The sequence below is a fragment of the Lepisosteus oculatus genome, chromosome 15, assembly GCF_040954835.1.
Source record: "Lepisosteus oculatus isolate fLepOcu1 chromosome 15, fLepOcu1.hap2, whole genome shotgun sequence".
NCBI lineage: Eukaryota > Metazoa > Chordata > Actinopteri > Semionotiformes > Lepisosteidae > Lepisosteus > Lepisosteus oculatus.
In genome coordinates this window covers 21,927,144-21,949,201 of record NC_090710.1, presented here as the reverse complement: position 1 = coordinate 21,949,201, position 22,058 = coordinate 21,927,144, and the positions used below count along the sequence as shown (strand labels likewise).

General features: G+C 41.6%; 2 protein-coding genes and 1 long non-coding RNA gene across 5 annotated transcripts; 2 read left to right on the top strand and 1 right to left on the bottom strand.

Annotated features, from left to right (window-relative positions):
- The first annotated feature begins 762 nt into the window (after positions 1–762).
- rgn (regucalcin) lies at positions 763–7,531 on the top strand. The gene is made up of 7 exons (XM_006639133.3): positions 763–943; positions 1,770–1,935; positions 3,374–3,556; positions 4,112–4,327; positions 4,722–4,853; positions 6,324–6,478; positions 6,822–7,531. Exons 2-7 carry the CDS (start codon positions 1,773–1,775, stop codon positions 6,870–6,872), a joined length of 900 nt encoding a protein of 299 aa, XP_006639196.2. The 5' UTR covers positions 763–943; positions 1,770–1,772; the 3' UTR covers positions 6,873–7,531.
- LOC138223125 (uncharacterized) lies at positions 2,755–8,765 on the bottom strand. Its single transcript, XR_011181633.1, has 3 exons — positions 8,676–8,765; positions 3,905–4,301; positions 2,755–3,657 (listed from the first exon to the last, which is right to left on the bottom strand). It is a non-coding gene; the product is annotated as an uncharacterized lncRNA (long non-coding RNA).
- plcxd1 (phosphatidylinositol-specific phospholipase C, X domain containing 1) lies at positions 8,757–20,805 on the top strand. Of its 3 annotated transcripts, none has more exons than XM_006639227.3 (7): positions 8,757–8,845; positions 13,186–13,326; positions 13,676–13,818; positions 15,559–15,687; positions 16,338–16,493; positions 17,161–17,341; positions 18,992–20,805. In XM_006639227.3, the coding sequence occupies exons 2-7, from the start codon at positions 13,203–13,205 to the stop codon at positions 19,234–19,236; spliced, it is 978 nt and encodes a 325-aa protein (XP_006639290.2). In that variant the 5' UTR covers positions 8,757–8,845; positions 13,186–13,202; the 3' UTR covers positions 19,237–20,805. The 3 variants fall into 3 exon arrangements, with proteins under 3 accessions (XP_006639290.2, XP_015219898.2, XP_015219899.2); XM_015364412.2 differs by lacking the exon at positions 8,757–8,845 and adding an exon at positions 8,869–8,968; XM_015364413.2 differs by lacking the exon at positions 8,757–8,845 and adding an exon at positions 8,986–9,134.
- The last annotated feature ends 1,253 nt before the right edge of the window (positions 20,806–22,058 follow it).

Below are 22,058 nucleotides of genomic sequence, written 5' to 3'. Positions count from 1 at the left end.
GCAATCCTGAATCTAAACTATGATCAGATACAGATTACAGACACAGCACGTGTTTAGGTTTGTGTGTGTATGAAACAAAATCCTTCCCTCTTTTAAGAGAAGGAAATGTTGAGCTCCCAGACTCTACGAACCCCTACCAGCTAAGGAAAAGCCACATAAAAGCAAAAGGAATGACAGAGGGTCACATACTTTACATTGCGTGTTGTTTGCACTAATTCCACGCGTGATGTGTTGTCACATTCCCACACATTTCACATTAATATGAATTGCACTAATCTCTGTAGCGAGATCTAATGCTCTTCCCCCACGGTCAATTCATTTTCTACCAAACCGCTGCAGGGGTTCAAGCTCTGGGCTTGAAGCGAGCAGTTTGTGAGTTTTCATCATAAGACAGGTAACTTTCAGCAAGGTACTTTACCTACATTTCTCCAGTACAATACGCGGTTGTATTAACAGTTGCATATGTTAAGTATTAGCAAAGGCGAATTCGCATATACTAGAAGTAACTGAATCATACAAAAGGTTTCTCGGCCAAATCCTCGCTTACAATGTGGAGCTGTTGTCAGGTCTTGTCAACCACTGAGGAGTCTGGGAACAGAGAAAAGCGGTGAGTAAGTGGTTTGCCTGCTGGCGAAGCGATCCTTGTTGCTGTGGTCTCTACTTTGACTAAGTTTTGAAATGCTGACCAGCTTTTTTTCCAGTTCATTAAATCTAGAAACGATGGGGGCGCTCTACTCGTATTTAAAGTTTTTTTTTTCTCCATGGGCTTCAAAGGTTGGTTGGGTAACAACTTGTTGAATATTAACGCGAAAATAAATTCACACATGTCTTATATCAGGACAGCACCAGAGTGAGGTGAATCGGCAAAGGTTTGCTTTGAACAATTTGTGGCTACGATTTATCTGAAAAAGACCGTGCTTCCCCGGCTGTTTCGCTTTGCAATGTAAGACATTATTTGTCCATTTTGACATTATTGTTAGTCCAGCTATGTCATAAGTTCGTGTTTTATTTATTGTCGTTGTGGTTTACATATTTAATATGACATTTCTCGTGTTGTTGTTTTTTAACTTGTTTCCACGATATGTACATTTAAGTGTTTTGTCTTTTGGAAATGCAGAAGAACATCAATGTAATGTGTTAATTATCTTGCGAGTGTTGTGATAAAATAAGCACTGCTGCGAAATTGTGGTGTCGCGACGGGACTTTGTTCTTGTAGGCGTTACATATTCGCGGTGTCAACTTGAACCCCGGGTAAGTTCTTACTGTGCAGCAGTAGTTCAATGTTGGGAAACTGAGAAGTGTTCAGTGGCTGAAAATACAAACTCTTCTCAAGTTGAAAGAGAGTTTTCGAGACAATACAGCCTTTAGGTGGATGAATGTCAGAAGTTGCTAGGTTAGGTAATGATGGCTAGAGTGTACTGTTGTAAAATGTACCCAAACACCCAGACACTTCAGAGCACCAACTTTTATTTTATTCAGTTTATTCAGCAACCTGTTCCCCCACAAGACTTCACGTGAGAGTGAATACGCATCACTTTTAATTTACCAGGAATCTACCTGTATGAAAAATAACAACATTTTTGGATAAAACCTTGAAAGTAACATAAAATTTGTATAATAATAGAATATTTCTACTGGTACCAGCTTTGAGAAATGCAGGGTTATATAACCATATTCAAAAATATGAACCCATAATGAACAGGGGATTGATTTTGTCAAACAAATTACTACAGAATTTTGCATGGGCATTTCGGAAATTTGCGTTTCAGACCATGTCGTCCGTCAAGATCGAGTGTGCGGTGAAGGAGAAGAACAAGATTGGGGAGAGCCCAGTGTGGGAGGAGAAGGAAGGCACTCTTTTGTATGTGGACGTTTCAGGACAGAAGGTCTGCCGGTGGAACCCTGCTACCAATCAAATCCACACCTTGAAAACTGGTGAGGGTTTGGTATTTGTGCTGTTTTGAGGGAGCATTGGTGCAAAGCACTGAAAACCCTTTAAAGGGGAACTGCAGTCCTGATTTCTCAGACCGGTTATAAAAATCTCAGTAACCAAATAAATTAGTTGACACTAAATATATTGCATAATCTTACAATTTCTGAATTAAGCACAAAATCCCAACTGACTGTACCGTATGGTCGCCACGTTTTCCCAAACTGCTGGTTTTTCCAGCATGAGCGACAGTTTGCAAGAATTGTGACGTAAAACCAGCCCTTCCTGCTCACTAGTCACTGTAGTGACTAATGCGATGGACGAGCGAATAAGTGTATGTTGTGCATAAGACGTTTCACCGCAGAAATGCTCTGACGTGATCTGCATGCAAAAGTAACAAGTTCTGCGGCAAAACTGTCTCAAAGATGAGAGCAATGTAGTCTATTTAGTGATCTAAATTGGAGGTTTTCCACATTACCGTGTTAATTGAGGTTTGAAACTCACCCATCGATGTCTGTTCTTTCGAACCCTGATGTAAAAATTGTGTTGCGGCCCCCCTTTGGCTAGTGAATGGCCACACAGAAACATGGGATTGTTGTGGTGGCACGATCTCCTCCTGCAGCCAGAGGTTGGCCTTGTGGCCTCACAGGAGGGGCTGTGAAGCTTGGAGCTGGGAGTAGCCCTGTGAGACTGCAACTGGGTACGAGCTGCTGCTAAATGTTTGCACAGGCTGTGCCTTTTCTTCTCATATACTAAATCAAATGTTAAAGTCCTTAAAATCTGTAGGTTAAGAAGTGCACTGTCAAAGAAAGCTTCACAGCTAATGGTATCAAACTATGTTGTGATCCTTTATACTTGGACTTGTCGACTATTCAGAATGTTAGCTGGCCTCCCTAGAAGGGTGATAGATCCATCCACCTGTGTGCTGTCTGCTTCTTCCAATTCAGCGGGTTCAAGGCAGGCTGCACCCTGGACAAGAAGCCAGCCTGCAGCAGGACACACAGAAACGCACTCACACCAGGGCCATTTATCCCAGAAGCCAAGTAACCTACCAGTATGTTTTTGGACTGGGGGAGTAAACCAGAGCACCTGAGGGAAACCTTTGTGAACATGGGGAAATCCTAAAAACTGCACTCAGATAGCACCCCAGGTCTGGAATTACACCCAGGGCCACAGTTAGCTAACTTTATACCCTAGCTGATCTTATTGCAAGGCACCAGCGCTAATCACTGCTCCACTGTGCCACCTGTGGTGATAGATAATCAAGTAAATTTTACTACACAAAAATGGACAGAAGCTGGAGATGTAGATGGAAATGGAGATAGCCAGTTAAGTGCAATAATTCTTGTAGGAAGTGATACTCTTTTCAATTCAGACTGGTATGTGGCATAATTGTGTGGAATGCTACCTGCCTTAAGGTTGCTGTATTATGCCTCCCTGCAGATCAGTATGTTGGGTCGGTGGTGCCACGCAGGTCAGGAGGGTATATCATTGGAGTGGGAACCCGCTTCGCTGCAGTGGATTGGAAGCAGCAGACCATAACCACCATTGCTCACGTGGACGAGGACAAGTCCAACAACAGATTCAATGATGGCAAAGTGGATCCTGCTGGCAGATATTTTGCAGGTAACGCCTAACAGCTAGATGAGGGGGACTGACGCCAGATCCAGCCTGCTTTTTGTGTTAAACTGCCATGAAATTCCAGCCTGGGTTTCACATTAAATGAGCTGAAAAAAAAAACATTGAATATAACAGCACATTTGACAGGACCTTAACATATCACAGAAACTAGCAGTACAAATAATGCAGTAAAATACTGTGCTTCAACCCAACTTTGTCCTTATACACACCCAATAACAGTCAAAACATTTCATCTTTCTGATCACAAGAAGTCCATGGAGCTGCATTGCTTTGCAGAACTGTCCTGTAGTCAACTGTAGCTGTGTTAAAGCAGCTGTGAGCCCTTGACCATACCTTTGAATAATTCTTATCTTGAAGATAGCCACGTTCCTCAAAGACAAGGAATGCTGATAGCAAATCACTAGGATCTCGGGCCTTGATGGTGTTTGGGGTGGATTGTGAAGCCAGACAAGTGGGGGCGGATGGAATGTGTTCACTTTGTTTATGAATGTTGGGTCGTTCCTCCCCTCTTTGCCCACTCCTGTGTGCGTGTGTGGGCAGGAACCATGGCTTTGGAGGTCCGTCCTGCTGAGCTGGAGAGACACCAGGGCTCTCTCTTCACGCTGAACCCCGACCACTCAGTGGTGAAGCACTTTGACCAGGTGGACATCTCCAATGGCTTGGACTGGTCATTGGACCACAAGATCTTCTACTACATCGACAGCTTGTCCTTCAAGGTGGATGCATTTGACTATGACAAGAAGACAGGGAACATCTGTAAGTGTGGATTGTGAATGTGGAAACGGGAATTATTATTCTTTAATTTTTTTTTACATGCAGATGTTAGATATATGTAGTAGTTCAGGTGGGTAGCTGCGTCAGCATCGTAGGCTGCAAAGGACAAAAAATCTCCTCTTTGTACAGAAATAGTGTGCAGTTTCTAACTGGAAGGTGGAATGATGTTTTGAACACATTCTGACAAGATTGGGACCACACTCTGTATATCAGCCATCTGAAATAGGAGAACCGCCGTGCACAGCATCAAAACTATGTCTCAGTACTGCAGCATCAGTCACTTTATCAGCTGATGAGAGTGTGTGCTGTTCAAGTGGCTTTTTAGTGGCACATAAACCGCGTGTCAGTCTAGACTTAAAACGAAACGTCTGTACAGCTAATCGCAGGGCTGTCTATCACCTGGAGAAGGACGAAGGCATCCCAGATGGAATGTGTATTGACACGGAGGGCAAGCTGTGGGTGGCCTGCTATAGTGGAGGGAGAGTTCTCCATATCGACCCGACGACAGGTATGAGCTCTGTGTGCCGTCTCGGATATAACCGTCTCGGATGTAAGTTCACTTCACGTGAATATCAGCCATCTCAATCTATCTGACCAATCATCTCATTCCGAAATCCTTTTCTGAAGTCTCCCATTGTGAAAGGTGTTCTTTGTCGTTTACTGATGAGTGGAAGTCGAGATAAAAAGGTTGGCCATACACCACATCAGGAAGCATCTTCAGACCTACCCAGCTGTTCTCAGATTTAGGCAGTTTACTCACCTGCTCCTGACCTTTGTTTGTGTGTAGATCACATCCTCTGGTTCTGGCCTTGTGGAGCGAGATGTGGGGAATATTCCCTCTTTTTAAACTCATTCATGACCTCTCATCCCTACACTCACCCCTTTAGTTATATCTAATGTCATACACGTTTTCCACCAACCCCTCTTATCCTATTACTGTACCTCTTCCCTTAAATGCACCGAGGCAGAGAAGCAATGTAACGCTCATGCCTAATTAACTTAAGCAAGTATTCTAAATGCTGCTGCTGTGTACATTCTTAGAAATCTTAGACAGAACCTTGAGTTACAATATATACTGTATCTAATGGCTATCAATAATTTACTCAAAGCTAGTGTTTTCTACTATTGTAACAACTTTGACTGGTAATAATGCAACATGGTTTGTGTGAGAAGGAACCAAGCCTGCGTGACCGTCGCGGTTCCGAGTGGGCTCGTGCCCTTGCCACTCCACCCCGTCGGTTCGTCACGCAACACCTGGGCACGACCCCGGTCTCTGGTGTCACGCAACAGGGAACCAGCCGAGTGAGCTAAAGGAGACCTCCCCCAGCCCAGGCGGCTGAGGTCCCTGCTACGCACAGGCAGGGCGGTGACATCACAGTGTCCGAACTAGCTCCGCCGACCCCTGTCATTTCGCAACCTTTCATTTGCATTGATGAGAATCTGCAAAAACACGGATCACAGCAGCTCAAGGTAAACTGTACATGATTAGCCAGTATGACGTGTAGTAACCATCCATCCATTTTCGAACTGCTTTATCCAGTACAGGGTCGCGGGGGAGTCGGAGCCTCTCCTGGCAAGCAACGGGCACAAGGCAGGGTACACCCTGTGTCTATCGCATGGCACACACATAGCCACACGCACACACTCACACCAGGGCCTGATTTCCCAGAAGCCAGTTAACCTACCTGTACAGACACTGTTTGTCTTTGGACTGTGGGAGGAAACCCACGCGAACACAGTGAGAACATGTAAACTCCACACAGATAGCACCCCAGGAATTGAACCCAGGGCCCCAGCAACATGAGTTACTGTATCAATGCTAACCACTGTTCTAAAATGCTGCACTTTGTAGTCACTACTCCATCACATATACATCAAAACTAATTGGCCCCGTGTTGTGTGTTCCTTATCGTTAACCTAATTTGTGTTTCTCGACGCGTCCACAAGTTTGAGAGGCTACTATTTTTACTACGGATAGGCAAACGGCTGCGGACTGTGAAGCTGCCTGTGGACAGGACGACCTCGTGCTGCTTCGGGGGGCAGGACTATTCCGAGCTGTACGTGACCACGGCCTCTGAGGGCATGGACGAGGACTCGATGAAGAGGCAGCCTGAAGCCGGAGGGATCTTCAAGGTAGGCGTTTCACCTGCCTGAGTCGCATTACAGCTGGAAAGTCATGTCGTTCGCCCCATCGACACCTGGTAAAGCTATGAATATCAGTAGGAGGATATGTATTGTTTTCTTTTCAACTCTCCACAAAATAAAATGGGCAGCCTTCTGGGTTGTAAGGAAGGTTTGTTTTTTAACCTCTCTTGTATTCTTTTACACAGAGGTAAACTCTTAGATTAACATAGATGTGCTAGAGATTAGAACAATACACAGGGAGCTAGGTTAATTAAAAATATTAACAGAACTGCAGAATGAATTCCTGTGTGCATAATGGGATTTGAATACTTATGTTGGTTTTTTTTTGTAGATCACTGGACTGGGAGCTAAAGGAATTCCACCCTACTCCTTTTCTGGATAATCTCAATTTCTGTTGTTTCCTTGAAAAAAAAAAAACAGCAAACACCTAACACTTTTAAATATAACCACAAAAATATTTCCATAACTAGTGTTCATTAAACAATACTGTGCATTGCTTTAAGTAATTTGTTAGGTAAGATATTAATGTTGCATTAGAAAGTTCATTCCCTCTGATGCATGGTATCACGTGGTGATATTTGAAAACTGGAATGTTTAAGGTGTTTGTAAAGACCAACAAAATATTTTAACTTGGGCCAGGGGCAGGAACTGAACAAGGGCATATTTGACTAACTAGGTAATTTGGAAGGTTGTATCAGGGAAACAAAAAATGGTAAAGTTGAGAAACAGGTTTAGCAAACGAGTGGTGTATTTTAATTTACATTGAAAATAGTGTCAGGCCATAAATTTGATTTTGTTACAGTTCAGGGTGAGGATAATAACAACAGTAAAAAAAAAATACTGTCTAGTTTCAAAATGTTTTCAAAATATTTCCAGATATCAACCAAGTCATTACGGTAACAGTTTATTACACAGTATATGTCTGGTAACAGATTTGTTGGAATATAACGCGTCATATACAGATCAATACCAAGCGAAAACAATACAGAGTGAATGTATACATACTGTTATAACTTCTTGACATTAAAATCAGTAAATGTTTGTTTCTCGTTATGTTTCAACTTGTGTTCATTTTACGTGTCTTATACAGAACAAAAGATGAATATATGGCGCATGCAGTAGACTGCTGCCAGCGAACCATCGGGGCCTGGGTTCCACGGTGTTTTTTGTGTAGACTATGCATGTCTTCCAGTGCCTGCGTGGCGATATTTAGGGTTGGTGGGCTATACTAAATTCTCTCGGTCGTGATAACTTAATCGGCCGAAAATGACCTAGAAAATGTCGTTTGCTATCACGCGTGGCAAACACGATAGATTGCTAAGAGCAAACGCTGTTTTCATTGCATTGGTGTGTTTTAAGGGTTTTTTTAAGTGATTACTTTCGGCTTTGACACAGAATTAAAAACATTTCCTTCAAATGTTCGACAGCTTTTAAAATATATGGCACTTGTATAAAGAACACTTTTCGGCCTGAAGATGGCGGAATTGCACAGGACTGCGGTAAAGGACCGCATTCGTGAAATGGGTATACAGCAGTTTATGAGAGCTAATGTTCGCACAAAGAAGTCTGATAAGTCGATGTTGCACCAAGGACACGCTTTTCCTGAGCTCAGCAGAAAAATCGTGTTCCGCACCCTTTTTCAGCAGAACGTTTTCAGCAAATGTGTTTGATTTGTTCATTTCTCACCTGCATTTTGTCCCGCATCTATCTGAGATTATAAAATACTCTCATAATAATAATTTAGGACAGGCAGTTTGCGGGATGTGAAACAATGCCTCTTTAAAAGGACTGGGTACAGTATTAGCTGACGATCACAAGAATGAAGGCGAATCTCCGCCTCCACTGCACAGCGCCTCAGCCTAGCTCAGTCTGCAGCGATTGGATCACAGCGCAACCTGTCTACAAACACTACATCACGCCCATCTCTTTTTAATCGAATGTGCGGCTTCACGGCATCGGGCGACAACAGCCTTGAAGGTGAAACCACCGGGAAAAAAAGTTCCGTTTTATACTTCACAGTAATCAAAAGAAGGACACCACGATTTGTTTCAAGTTCTAGAGAGTTTGCTTTTTCCGAAGCTCGTGTTTCACGTTCCCAGTGTATTTTTCCTAACCTTGCACCGCAAGATACCGAACTCATAACCTGACACTACCGATGGCGTGTAGGTTTCTGTTTCAGTCGTACCTGAGATAATGATGGCTTTCTACGGCTTCACGAACTGTAGCCGAAATAAGGAGTCGGGTAGCAGGTTTCGGCAGTTGTAACAAACCCAGCTCTACAGCACCGTGGAACTGGCAAAAGCTACCAAGAACAGAGCCAGCTGCTGCGGATCTTGGCGTCATAAAGGAACATCTGTAAGTATCGTATCCGCGACTACACTCGCTCGCAAGATTTGAACATCGCATTTCCTGTACTGCGAGATAACCTGGAAATGTTGAACTATAATTTCGTACAGCGCTCTATACCTATAACATGAGGTGGTACGGTTTTGCTACTTGGAAAGTGTCACAGTTATTTAAACTGTTTTGATCATTAATATCAGTGTTCAAACGTTGTACGTTTTAAAGCTGGTGGACGCTTAACGTCTAAAGCGGCTACACGAGTATTGAATGGGGAACAGCACTGTATTGTACCATTGTCAAGGTAGCTGCATGTTTGCGTATCGGTATAGTTTTGGCGGAATCACGGTATTATCAGGCAACATAGTGTGATTTTGTATTTGTGTGGGTATTTCTAAGGGTGGCAGTGTATGATACAGTGTTTCTGTACGATACGTGGAAGACACCCGAGATGAAGACGCTTGGAAAAAAATGAGTCAGGGGACACCACCCTTTTATCTTGTCTGCCTTATCTTTTGCAGGGCAAACGTATGGTGAGCTAACCCGCAGTTGAGAGGGCTAGCATAGCTGTGCCATTAACTCAGGTTTACTCCACCTATGAACCAGTGTACTTTTTACTGCACTACAGATAACACTCTACTGCTATTAATGTGTTAATTGCCAGGTTGTACAAACCCAGAGAGTACTCTGTGGACACCGGGTTTAACACCGTATTCTTTTGAAATGTGCCATGGGATCTTTCTAATAACCACGTAGACACAACCTCCATTTTTAATAACTAAACTTAATGATGGTTCCTCCCACAACCCTGTGTCACCCATGGTCCTACTGGGCACTGGTGTCAACATTCTTTTCCAGAGGCAAGATCGCCACTTACTGGTCTACTGATACAGCAACACCTACAGTTGCAACCTGGTTTTCCTTAGAGCTCCCCAATCACAGCAGTGACCAAGGCCAGATTTGCTTGCTCTCTGAGATCTGCCTACAAGGTGGTGTTGGCGGTGCTGCCACTAAAATTGTGCAGAGCCATGCCACATCTCTCACACACAGACTTGGTCTGTATAATTAACAAAGGGATGCAGCTTAACTCCTGAACTACGTACTGTAGTTAAGATTTTCAAAGCTAAATTTGTTTTCTTTAGAAATGTCAGTAAAAACAAGAACATGTTTAGGTAGTTGTGTGTGGATGTTTAGTCATAGAACCAGTTTGGATCATAGGTCATAGGTCATAGGTCACCATAGCCGCTCCTGTATTTCTCCTGTATTTAGACCAGACTGGAAACAAAACCCAGAACTCAGAACTTGTGGTATCATGTAGTTTGCACACCCGAAGAGGGCTCCACAGCCGAAATGTTGTGTCTTTTCCTCTCCTTTCAGCATGGAATAAACCTTTAATAGTTTCAGACTGTCATGCAGACATCAGGACAGTGGTAATTCAAATCTGTTGTACAGCACACTCCCAACATAAGATTACAGTGACAGACAAAATACAATGGTAACACCCTAAACCAGTAAAACTGGAAAGTCTGCAGTATTCACATCGTCGTGCTATGACGTACTCGCTATCTGTTGGAATCTGAATCAAATCAAAGTTTATTTATCAAATGCACAATGATTCAGCGTGCAGCAGTAGTTGCTGGCAATGAAATGTCTTTTCTGCGAGCTCACAAAAATCACAAGAATCACAGAAATCACAAAAATGACAAAAAAACACAAAAATCACAAAACTGAGGTTATGAAAATAATAATAGATGAAATAATAATAATAATAATAATAATAGATGACTTAATAATAAATGAAATAGAAACGGAATAAAACTCAATATGAGCAGAGCTGCTATGTGTCCATGGTGTATGCGATATATACAAGTAGTGTAGTTATGCTGAATACAGTGAAAACTGTGTGTCCATATAGCCATTACAGGTGATTTGCTAAAGGAGCTGCAGGTTGGTTATTTAGCAATCTTATTGCCTGGAGGTAGAAGCTGTTCTGTAGTCTGTTGGATTTGGAATCTGGTTGTATTAGATGTGGAATGAATTGGGAAGACGTATATGCAAAAGGCCCCCCGCCCCTTACCGCTACGGCTGCTTTTCGGAATGGGAAGTCCGTCCTCTGGACCGCGCGTGGTGTGTCTGCCTCTCAGCGCTCCATCGTGTTTGTGCTTTTGTGTGGGCTACTGGTGGTCACCCATGTGCAGGGGTACCTGACTCCATGGTGGAAAGTGATGAGGCTGCCCATATCTTTAACAAACGATCATATTGCTGGTTCATGGAGAAAGAGGTTAGACAAAGCATTGTGCTTACCTAAAAGGGGTACGAGCTAGGGGTGGAGAGCACAGTGGCGTTCTCTGCTCACAATGGCTGAAAGTTGTGTACAATGGTCTCTGAATAAATAGGATTTATTTGTACACAGTGCACATTTGGTGTTGGTGCTGTGTTTCTAAAGATTTTTATTCTGACATTGAAAAGAGTTCTGTGAAGGCCGTGATGCCAGCATAAATAAGAAGCTGGTATTCCTGGTTTCAGAATAATTAGCTTAAAAAATACTAATCTTTCAAGGCAAATCAAGATTATTATTATTATTATTATTATTACCTGGCGTTTTCTATGAGCACAGAAACAGCTAGGATTTTCTCATGAAACAAAATTTAAAATGCAATGTTTAAGAGCTCAAAACTAGTTTAAAATCTTCTCATATCTGTTGGGGGTGTTTGACTCACTTCATGCTTTTGGAATACTTCTTTGCATTCAAGTGCAATTCAGTTGTTCAGTTTTTTTTTAAACCTGCCAAGTGTAAATGTGTCCCTGTCCCTGTCATTGTGACACCCATTTGCATTAGAAACAAAAGCAGGTAAATATGGGCTCTTTGCAGCCCAGACACAATAACATGCATTGGAATATAATTCAGGCAGTTCTCTTTTCTTTCAAAATGCAGTCATCACAGGATGGGGCTGGCTTGCTCGTTGCCCTGAGCTGATCACGTATGTCGAGCTGGGCTCTGCTGAATCATACGATCCCAGGCCTGGCCTGTCCGGAGTGAGGGAGTAGCAATTCATTGTTGTTTTTTTCACCTCGTCTTCTGCACGTCTGGCTAGCAGACCCTCCTGCTGATTTATTCAGGTTTTTTGACACAGTTGTTTTCCGTCCACCTCAGCAGCTGATCCCACACAGGAGTTTCCAGAGTACTGGCTTCGCCTTTCTCCAGGATGTGCTGAGCCACAGCGCACCCTGTGAGAGTTTTTTATCTGCATCTTGGGGCCACGTCTGCCTTCCCTAGAGCTCTGTGCTGGGAGTTTTACTTCAGTTTCTGCTGACAGCCGTGGCCCTGCTGGAGTGCTGTTCGGCGCTTAAGATTTCCGTGAAGAACCCAGCTTCAGAGAATACCGCTAGTGTCTAGGAGTGCCTGCAGTATTGCAAGGTCTCCTGCGTCTCTGTGGACCCAGCTCCTGGCTCGTGATGCAGTGCAATCACAGAACCTACACATCGCCATGACAACCAAGCACGTCAGCACGGCCCACTCCACAAGGGCTCAGGCCTCAGGCTGCATCCCACAGGCCTTCTGGGCAGGAGCTCTGCTCTGCCAGCTGGACCTCATCGGACACTGTTCACCAGCTCAGCTCCTGAATCATTTCTGGACCTCATCTACTTCCTTTTGTGTTCTGGCTTCACAGCAGTTTACGTACCCTTATTATTACCTTATTTATTACCTATCTGGTAATGATTGCATTTTGAAAGTGAAGGAAACAGCTGTAGGTGTTCTTGTATAACCTTAGCTATCTGAGTCAATAATTCATTACCCTCTGGCACACCCCCACATTACCTCCAGGTCAAACCATGGCGATGAGTTATTATGTGGCCCTAGTCTAATGGAGAATGCGAGTATGGTGATGTGAGGCTGCAGGGTTTGACCAGATGGAGGTCAGAGTAGCGATGAGGCCATTCTATTATTATTTCTCACTCAGGGGACCATGGTTATGCCAATAACCTCTCGATCTGGCCTTCGTTCATCCAACATATTGGAACATTAAATTCTTCAGTTCCCCTATGCGATGATTATCAGTGTTATTGTGAAGCTGGGGCTCTTTATATCTAATACACGCTTACATGTCCTGTGTATTGAGGATAATATTTTAAATCCAGGGAACGTGTTTAGTGAAGAATTATATGAAAATTTTGGAACCCAACAGGCACTCCAGCAGCATCCTGGCACTGACCTTGATCTTGGTTTATCTGTCAGGAACTGTTGCCTTATTTCTAGTAAGAAAAGAAAAAGAAGATTGAGAACATGTAAAAAACAATGTGTACAAGAATAGGACTGTGTGTTTTGATTTCTCCAACGGCGTTATGTGTTAAAGGTTGCTCCTGAAGGAAAATGACCACAGTTGACTCATCGACATCTGGTATCGGGCTGCTGAGACACCTTCCAACAGACAGCTGGATGTCTCAGTTACCAGAAGCCCTGTGGGATGTGCCTCTTTACAATCTGGCTATTCCAGGTATGCACGTTGACCCTTTCAAGTGCTAACAGTGCCTTGTCAGGCACAAGTCTATATGTTCTCTTTGCTTGTGTGATGTTAAACCAAACATGTCATTACAAACACTGCCCATGATATCATGTTAACAAGGGTATTTTCTGTGGTGTTTTGAAGAAGTAATACTATGAGATTTTAACACCATACACTTAATAACACTGGTTTTCCAAGACTGTAAACCTCCCTAATGACCTTATGTATATTCAGAACTTTATGATTATTGCTTTCCATGCACAATGACGTGTCATATTTTCTAGACTTTTCTTTTGACATTTCCTGTAATTTACCACTTTGCTGCCTTTTTTTTTTTAAGGAACCCACAACAGCATCACTTACTGCCTGGATAAAAACAACAGGTCGCCAGTTGATCACACTCAACCAGACATGTTAAAGAAGCTGGACAAAATCATGAAGCCCCTAATCCGTCCATTTGTATACAAGTGGGCTATAACACAGGTAGGCTGTGAAAGAAATGTTAAATGAAACCAGGCTGAATTTTAGTTATATATGCTGTAGATTCCTTTGCAGTTATTAGTGACTTTGGCCATCTCGTTGAAAATAAGTCTATAGAGACCTCTCGCTTTGTCAGTATTACTACTAATAATTAATTTACTTTCATTAAAAAAATATCTCCAATTAGTGTAATCATTATATTCTCAATAGATAACACAGTACATTTGATTCTCCGTTTAAAGTGTGGTGTTTTACCTAGTCAGACGGAAAATTCCCTGCCCTGAAGACTATGGTCTGTGTCTGCTTACTGGTATGATTGGTTCAAAATTAAGATGCTTGCTCTAGGGACAGCCTGGCAGAAGGGCTGCTAGTACTGTTGCCTTACAGCTCTAGTGTTTGGAGTTCAGTTCTGGAAAGGGAGTCTACTGTGTGGAGTTTGCATGGCCTCTTTGTATTTGCAGTGTTTTCCCCTGGCTTCCTGTCCCTTCCAGACATACTAGATATGGGAATTAGTGTCTAGCTCACTAGGTTTCTGTGACAGGCTCCACTTTACCAGCTTTACCAGGACTAAGCATGCCATCCTATCTTACTGTTAATAGATGGGTGATTGCACTATACCTAACTTACGGATTTAGGACTGATAAAATGTTCTTACTTTATTTTCTTACTGGTGAATGTTGTAGTTTGTGTACTTTTATTACAGATGATTGAATGTGAGGAGATTTGAAAAACAAAACTGTAATTGTATCTCTCAGTTATGCTTCGGCTTAGCACACCAGATCCAAGGAATCTGATTTATTCTCATACTTGATAGAGGTTTTCTTTTGGTTCAATACACATGAGGTTTTTACTAAGCTATTCAGCAGCAAATTCCAAATAGTCTCCGTTAACAGGACCACATCTGTTATGGGTGCATAACACACCAGTTATTCTTTTGTATCCTTAAATTGCTGCTTTCCTAGGATTCGTATACTGAAGGTCAGAATGGCAGGGACACCTAAGCATGTTAGCCTATGGGAGACATTAAAGAGATAACATTACAGAGGTTTGATTTAGAAACAGTTCTCATTAGATATTAATAGATCAGTAAGGAGATATGCACACAGGAAGAATTACCTTAAAGCAGTGTTAAGCTTATCCAGTGGCAAATTAATCAATCAAAAAACACTAAATTACTTTCACAAGCACTTAACAGGATACTACTGATAAAATGAATAATGGTTACAAAATTGTTACAGTGGTTACAAAGTAGAAACATATTATTTTGTAGTGTTTTGATGAATCCCGTTAGAAATGAATGTGATTATCAGAAATAGTTATACTATAAAATATAGAAATACTGAAACCACACATTTCTCGTTAAATATTGAGGCAGATCACAGAACTCCTGATGCATGCAGAAAGCACAGAGTTCCCTGAGAAGATGAAAAACATTTGTATCTTTGAATGAATCATAAAGTCATAAATATTGACAGAAATTAAACTCCTTCGTGTATGCGTCGTAAGATTTAGCAGACTACATTGCTATCAAAACATTCTCAGGAACATTAAAATTGAAATGACGAGTAATCATGTCTCTGGATGATCCACTACGGTTGTAACTCTTAGCCACTTTTTCCTTCACAGTCACAGTTAATGCTAAGACTTCAACAAAACATTAAAAAAAATACACTTCAAGGGGCTCGGGCTCCGAACGTCCCTGGTTTCAGTATGCTGATGAAGTCACACCTCTCTGCTGTTCAGGAATCCAGTGTGAAAGAGCAGCTGGATGGTGGAGTGAGATACTGTGATCTGAGGATTGCTCACAGGCCCAATGACAGCTCCCTGGACCTGTACTTCTACCACGGGGTATACACTACAGTCACTGTGGAGGTAAGGAAAAGGCCTGAGCTTTTATTCAGTAAGGTAGCAGTTACTGGCCCTGCCAGTCCTGACCTTTACTATTAGAGAACGAGCCCGTCCATTGCAAACAAGCTGCCAACTCTCCGAAAGATACAAACCTGAAACACATGAGCGGGAAAAAAAAGATTTCAAATATCAAATTGTGGATAAATGTTGTACAGTTTCCTGTAAGTGTATTAATTTTGTTTTCCTGTAATATTCCTTCTGTAATTTGTGTATATGAATATTACATTAATATGTAGCGATTATTACTCTTTTTATTTTTCATAATCCAATCCACAGAAGACAATTGACGTCACCCCCATTAACCTATAAAACGTAGAGGTTACTTCAGATCCTAATTAGATAAAAGATTTCTCTTTCTGGCTGTCAACCAAGGGTAGCACACAGTAAAGTACCTCACATTTTAAATCAAAGGGTGAATAAAACCCTGCCTGTTAGTGCTGCTTCAGACAGGACAGAATTTGTACAAGATATTGGTTCTAAGATCTTCGAAATGAATTGAGTCTGAGCGGGATCATGTTGTGAGAAAGGCATGTTTAATGAGTCATAATGTAAGCTGTATGTGCCTTGCGTGTCGTCATGCTGTGACAGTTGCTCTTGTGTGTGTGTGGATGCAGGCTGTCCTAAAGGAGATCAGAGAGTGGCTGGACTCACACCCAAGAGAGGTCATTATCTTGTCCTTCAGCCACTTCCTCGGTTTGACCCAAGAGCTCCATGCTCACCTCGTCAACACAATACAGAGCATATTCGTTGCAAAACTCTGTCCGAAAACTGTAAGTATGTGCAGCAGAGTGTGTTATCTACAAAGTGATTATGTTGTAACCAAGGCATCATACAAACCAGCTTTTCTTTGTACTAGATTGTTAATGGCTGAAGACAGCAGCAGGTTGTAAAGTCAGTTCATCTGAACTTGTTGTTGTTGTTGTTCTATTGAAACCAAAATTATATAAAATAGGCCTCTAGCAACTTTTTCTCTCGTAAGCAGCTGGCCTACTGCTCGTTCATGTAGCTGCTTCTCTGGCAGTTTGGGTTTTTTCTTTCAGACCCCTGGTGTGTGGTCTTTCACCCTCTTAGCAACTATTCGACACTTAACTGTAGGGGGCACAGACTTAAGTCAAGAGGAGCCCAGTCATTACGAATCAGGGCGTTTATGATGGCTCCTCTAAGATAGGAATTAAAGCTGGCTGCCTGTCAAATGGACATACAGAACAAGTATTGTGGACTCTCCTGAATATATATTTCTCTTTCTTCAGGAAGAATCTCTCAGTTGAAGTGAGTAATAAGGAAACTTGTGTCCTTGGTTAATCATGCATCATGCTTGGATAGCGTGATGATGGCTGTGGTCATTCGCATAGCTGAATTCCAGAGGTGAACATGCAGAATGTTGAAAAAGATTATAAAAATGGCAGAACTTTGCTTTGACTGACATCTTCATTACAGGAGAATGTGACGCTGAGAAACCTCTGGCGCTTAGGGTACCAAGTGATAGTCTCGTATGACCACCACATCATGAACACCACAGACGAGCTCTGGCCACACATCACATACTGGTGGGCCAACAAATGCAAAGCGGAGACACTGATTGAGGAGTTTGAGAGGAAGAAACAGCATGGACGACCAGGTAACATAGCAGAGGAACTCTGTTAAAGGAAAAGTCTGATTAGTGATAATCCCTGTTGGTATCATGTCTTGCATCATGATCATGTTTTGTTATTAATAGGATTGTAGGTTTTGCATGGCTTAGTTTAGTAATTTGTATTTCAGCCCACCAGCCCTAAAATAATAATAATAATTCCTTACACTAATATAGCACTTTTCTGGACACTCCATGCAAAGTGCTTCACAGGTAACGGGGACTCTCCTCCACCGGCAGCAAATAGTAGCCCCTAGATGATACGATGGCAGCCATAGTGCTCCAGAACGCTCACCACACACCAGCTATCAGTGGGGGAGGAGAGCAGAGTGATGAAGCCAATTCATTAATGTCATAAATGTCTAAGATGTTGATATGGCCTCTCATTAACCTTATCGTTGAGAATTAATTAAATATCCTTCCATTGCATTTACTTAATCTTCTCATTTAGTCATTCTGTTACAGTAAATTACATGCCTTAGCACACTGATCAACAGAACAGTGAGCATGCCTATTTACAGTTTCCATACATCCCAGTGTTAGCAATGTACTTGATTTAGTAGTTCAGGGAAAGTATCAACAAATTATTGAAATGCTTTTGCTCAACAGGAATACATATATAATTTGTCAACAGAGTTAGTTTTTTTTTGTATTGTTTTAACTTGATACCTTAGTTATTTGTGGTATAGTTTTCAGGTCTTGGCTATCAGGTTGTCTTTTAAAGGTAGTTTTCTGCTTGGGCAGTGTTTAAAGTGATTTCACAGTTGTGATTAATATGTCTGCTTCTGGGATATCACTGGCTGCAAGTACAGTATGTACTGAATTTGGTAACAAACCCCAGAACAACATCCTTGTATGCCTTCATCACCATCAGAGCTAAAATGAGTAATTGTTAAAAGTGTAGAAAAACTCTGAGGTTCTTTGTAAGCAAAGCAAACAAGTAAATATGTATGAAACATAACTGTTCTTTTTCATCAGTAGTCTGATCAGTACTACAGATACACTGTCAGATGTTATTCTATAAGAATTGTCTCCATCTGATAGATGATAGATTACATCATTAAGAAATAATATAGTTTGATGTTGTATGAGCATAAACAAATGCTTATTTTGCATTGTAAATAGCAGCATGTCATGTCAGTGTTCCAAATCAGTTTTTCTTCTGCCTGTTACTTCATCGTAATTTCACATTGTGCAAAATGTTTTGCAGCCACCAATGTGCACTATCCATGTACTTATCATAATTACTTTTGTTGATTTCTTAATTATACAGTATGTTAGTTTACTGTTGTAGCTATAGAGGCAATACATTAAATCCATTTCACAAAACCAAGCTGTGCAAAATGTAAGAAACTAATTAATATTAAATATATATTAGATGAATTGTAGTTTTCTCAAATCAAGCGAACCATCCTGAGTAAAATCAGTAAAAAAACACCCTGTAAAATTACAAGTCAGTCTTAAGAACTCTTAATACCAAAATAATACCAGTAAATGTAAAAGGGACAATCACTATGAAGGTGATAGTTACTGTAGTATGGAGGTGCTGTTGGAGCACTGTTTAAATGAGCAGTGACTGTTTCCATATCACTTTCTGTGACAGTGCCGTTATTAATTACATTTGTTTTTGTTGGACAGGAGGCTTCTTTGTGGCAGGTATAAACCTGACAGAGGATCTGAAGTATATTTGTTCTCACCCCACTGAGTCTTTGAAAGACATGGTCATGTCCACATACCCTGTGCTGCTGCAGTGGGTGGAGAGCCAGGCTCCTGGACCTCAGGGAAACTGTATCAACATCATTGCTGGAGACTTCGCCACAGAGGGCCAGCTGGTGCCGGCGGTGATCGCCTTGAACGAAAGTCTTCTAAGTGGGGCGTCTTGATGGCACACTGAGAGCCCATGAACACCTTTTTGTAAAATCAAAACCCATGTGAGAACTTAAGGACACCAATATTATTTTCAGACTCCTACTGATTTGAAGAACTAATCGGTTTACTGCATGTGTATTCCAAAGCATATTACTGAATTCGAAGGAATAAATTATTCAGGGGCAAGAACACAGTGAGCTCGGCATAAATTAAAGACTATTTTTAAGAAAAAACAGGACGGTTCTTTCACCAGTCTATTATTTAACCACATACCTCAGCGCTCTTTGAATTCTACGCTTGCCAAAGTCTCAACACTGGCTTTTACATGGGCAACAAATAAAAGGTTGCTCCTCAGGAAAACACAGGGCTTGCAAGCTTTCCTGTGGACTCGGAGAGAAGCAGGCTTCTGTCTGAGCTACTCATGGTCTTCTGTCAGAAAAACACAGGAAGAAAGACCATGAAAGTCTTCCTACAGCTGCTAGTTAATACAGTGCAAGCATGTTCTTTGAGGATCATGTCGACTGGACAGAGCGTATTCTTGTAGCATGTTAGTTTGCAACAGGGCACTGTACAACAGAGGACTGGTAGTCATTAGGTGGGACTCGAATGAATGAACACGTATTCCTAAAAGTATATGTCTGCACGAGCTTCAATTTTAAAATATTTTGAAATTCTAACATTTCCACCAATGAAATGTTATTCAGTGCACTGAACATATTTAAACCAAGTATCATAGTGCAGAATGTTCTAAAGAAAATCCTGCATGACCTCTGGTCTTCAGCATGTGGCATGAAGCAAGTTCTGTCTGTTTTGGGAATGCAAAAGCCTTGAAGAGCATCTTTTGACGAGCATCCTGGTTTCCAAATATTTATTATTTATATAATATTTATTCTCTACTAATCCCAATACTTTACAAATGATGACAGACCATACCTCACCAGAGATTTGCTTTGCTTTTTAGGGAACATAGGGTCAAAGATAACTCCTGTTAACAATGTTCGGTGTTTTTTTTTTTCAGAAGCTTGCTCTTTGTCTTGACATTGCAAGCATGCAGTAGTTTGGATAGTAACTCTGAATAAAACACCTTTAATAGATCATTCTAGGATGGCACAGGAGACCTGTCTGCTGGCTGCTTTCTGTTCCTTCCCCTTATTGCCAGTGTCTTTTGTGGCCTTTGATCAACACTGCATGATGTATGTAGATGATAAGCCAGAAGAGGCCGTGTCTTGAATGTAGTTACACATTGTAATATTCATTAATATTCTCAAGTGCAGCTAAAAATGATGTTTTAGGAGCTTTTGGCTTCCTTCCCCTGGCATCACCTGAGCCAGATCCCAGATGCCAGGGTGTGTGTGGAGGAGGGCAAGACGGGATATGGGTAGAGGCTGGAGAGCTGCCGTTGAGGCAGTGAAATTCTCATCACAAGACACTTCTGATTTGACTTTCAGGGCTCTTTGAGAAGACTCTTCGCTGTTGGTGGGGGAAGGGGGTGGGATTTGGGGCAGAGATGTGGAAATGTTGTATTGCTGTAATTTGTTATGGTTTTGAAAAGACAGAGATTAATTAAAAAAAAGTTTCAAAGAGACTTTTTTTTCTAGTGTCTTATGCCTCCCACAGAAAAAGCAACTCTCCTTGTTTCAGGACTGATTACTGGTTTCCTCAACACCAGCTTACACCAACATTCATATATATTTGAATCATGCTTATACCTCTGAACCTTTAAAAGAACATCAGTGAAATGAGATATGAAAAAAATTAAGATTGAGATTTTATTCATTGTAATCTGTATTGCACTAACAAAGCTGCAGAAATGTTGAAACTTTTTAGGGACCTTCAAAATAAGCTGTAAAACCAAGTGGTGTTATTCTACAAAATTGTAGAATTTTGCGAGGAACCGAGTTTGGTTTTGTGGCGAGTATGGGGTTTTCTGTGCATGTTTTCATGCAAAGGGCTTCTTGCATCCCTGTGACTTGTTAATCATTTGTAGCTGACACCTGTCTAGATATGTGAAAATACTGTAGGTCTTAGACACCACTTTTCACTTTGGCTTTTTTAGCATAATACAGTGAACATTTTCTGAGAATTTGAAGGTTTCATCAGAAAATGAATAAAAAGACTTTCTGTTTTGATAGCTCTTGGCTCTTGGAGTGGAGTTTTTGTTCCTTTTAATGCCTCCTTTTCAGCTCCCTTTTCAGATCAAACTGGTTCCATTATTTCACTTGTTTGGAAATGCTCTCACACCTCAGAAATGAATGCAAGAATCAAATCTGAGGAGTATTCATTCCTGATGGTACAAGCCATATTTCTAGATAACACGTACCACAACAAAACTACATTAGTAGCCAGTGAAACACACACCAGGAACTTCTCGTGAGCTAAGAAAACTGAATGTGTAAAGTCACATTAAACCTTCTGCTTCCTGTTCCTTTTTTATTTTACCCGAATAGAGCAATTCGTGTCTCACAACAGGCATTGTATTTTGCCAGATCCCCAGCTGAAAGACCTGATGTAATGTAGCGTTTTTTAACTGCTTACTGCAAACAAAGGGTTCCGTTGTGGTGAAAAGCAAAATAAGTATTTGTTTGGATCCAGCTCTCTGTTATGACTGGCTCTCTAAATCGAAGATAATGTCACGGGTATAGAGTGATAACCAAATGTGAAAACTGTAGGTGACTGCGCCACCTCGCAATTTTAAGGGTGCTAGGACCCTTCTCTCAGCAACAGCTTCTTTGAACCCCTTCAGAACCACCTGTGTTCCCACAGAGCACACAAGACAGTCAAACTGCATATCTGTGCTTTTTATTCCTCCGCCCGTCACAGTATTATCATCATCTTC

What these genes read in the sequence shown, in the direction of transcription:
- rgn (XM_006639133.3), top strand. Translation starts at nt 1,773, where the DNA reads ATGTCGTCCGTCAAGATCGAGTGTGCGGTGAAGGAGAAGAACAAGATT. An exon ending in TGCTGGCAGATATTTTGCAG is followed by an intron (nt 3,557 to 4,111) that starts GTAACGCCTAAC and finishes GTGTGTGGGCAG; the next exon opens with GAACCATGGCTTTGGAGGTC. An exon ending in AAGCCGGAGGGATCTTCAAG is followed by an intron (nt 6,479 to 6,821) that starts GTAGGCGTTTCA and finishes TTTTTTTTGTAG; the next exon opens with ATCACTGGACTGGGAGCTAA.
- plcxd1 (XM_006639227.3), top strand. Translation starts at nt 13,203, where the DNA reads ATGACCACAGTTGACTCATCGACATCTGGTATCGGGCTGCTGAGACAC. An exon ending in TTACAATCTGGCTATTCCAG is followed by an intron (nt 13,327 to 13,675) that starts GTATGCACGTTG and finishes TTTTTTTTTAAG; the next exon opens with GAACCCACAACAGCATCACT. An exon ending in GAAACAGCATGGACGACCAG is followed by an intron (nt 17,342 to 18,991) that starts GTAACATAGCAG and finishes TTTGTTGGACAG; the next exon opens with GAGGCTTCTTTGTGGCAGGT.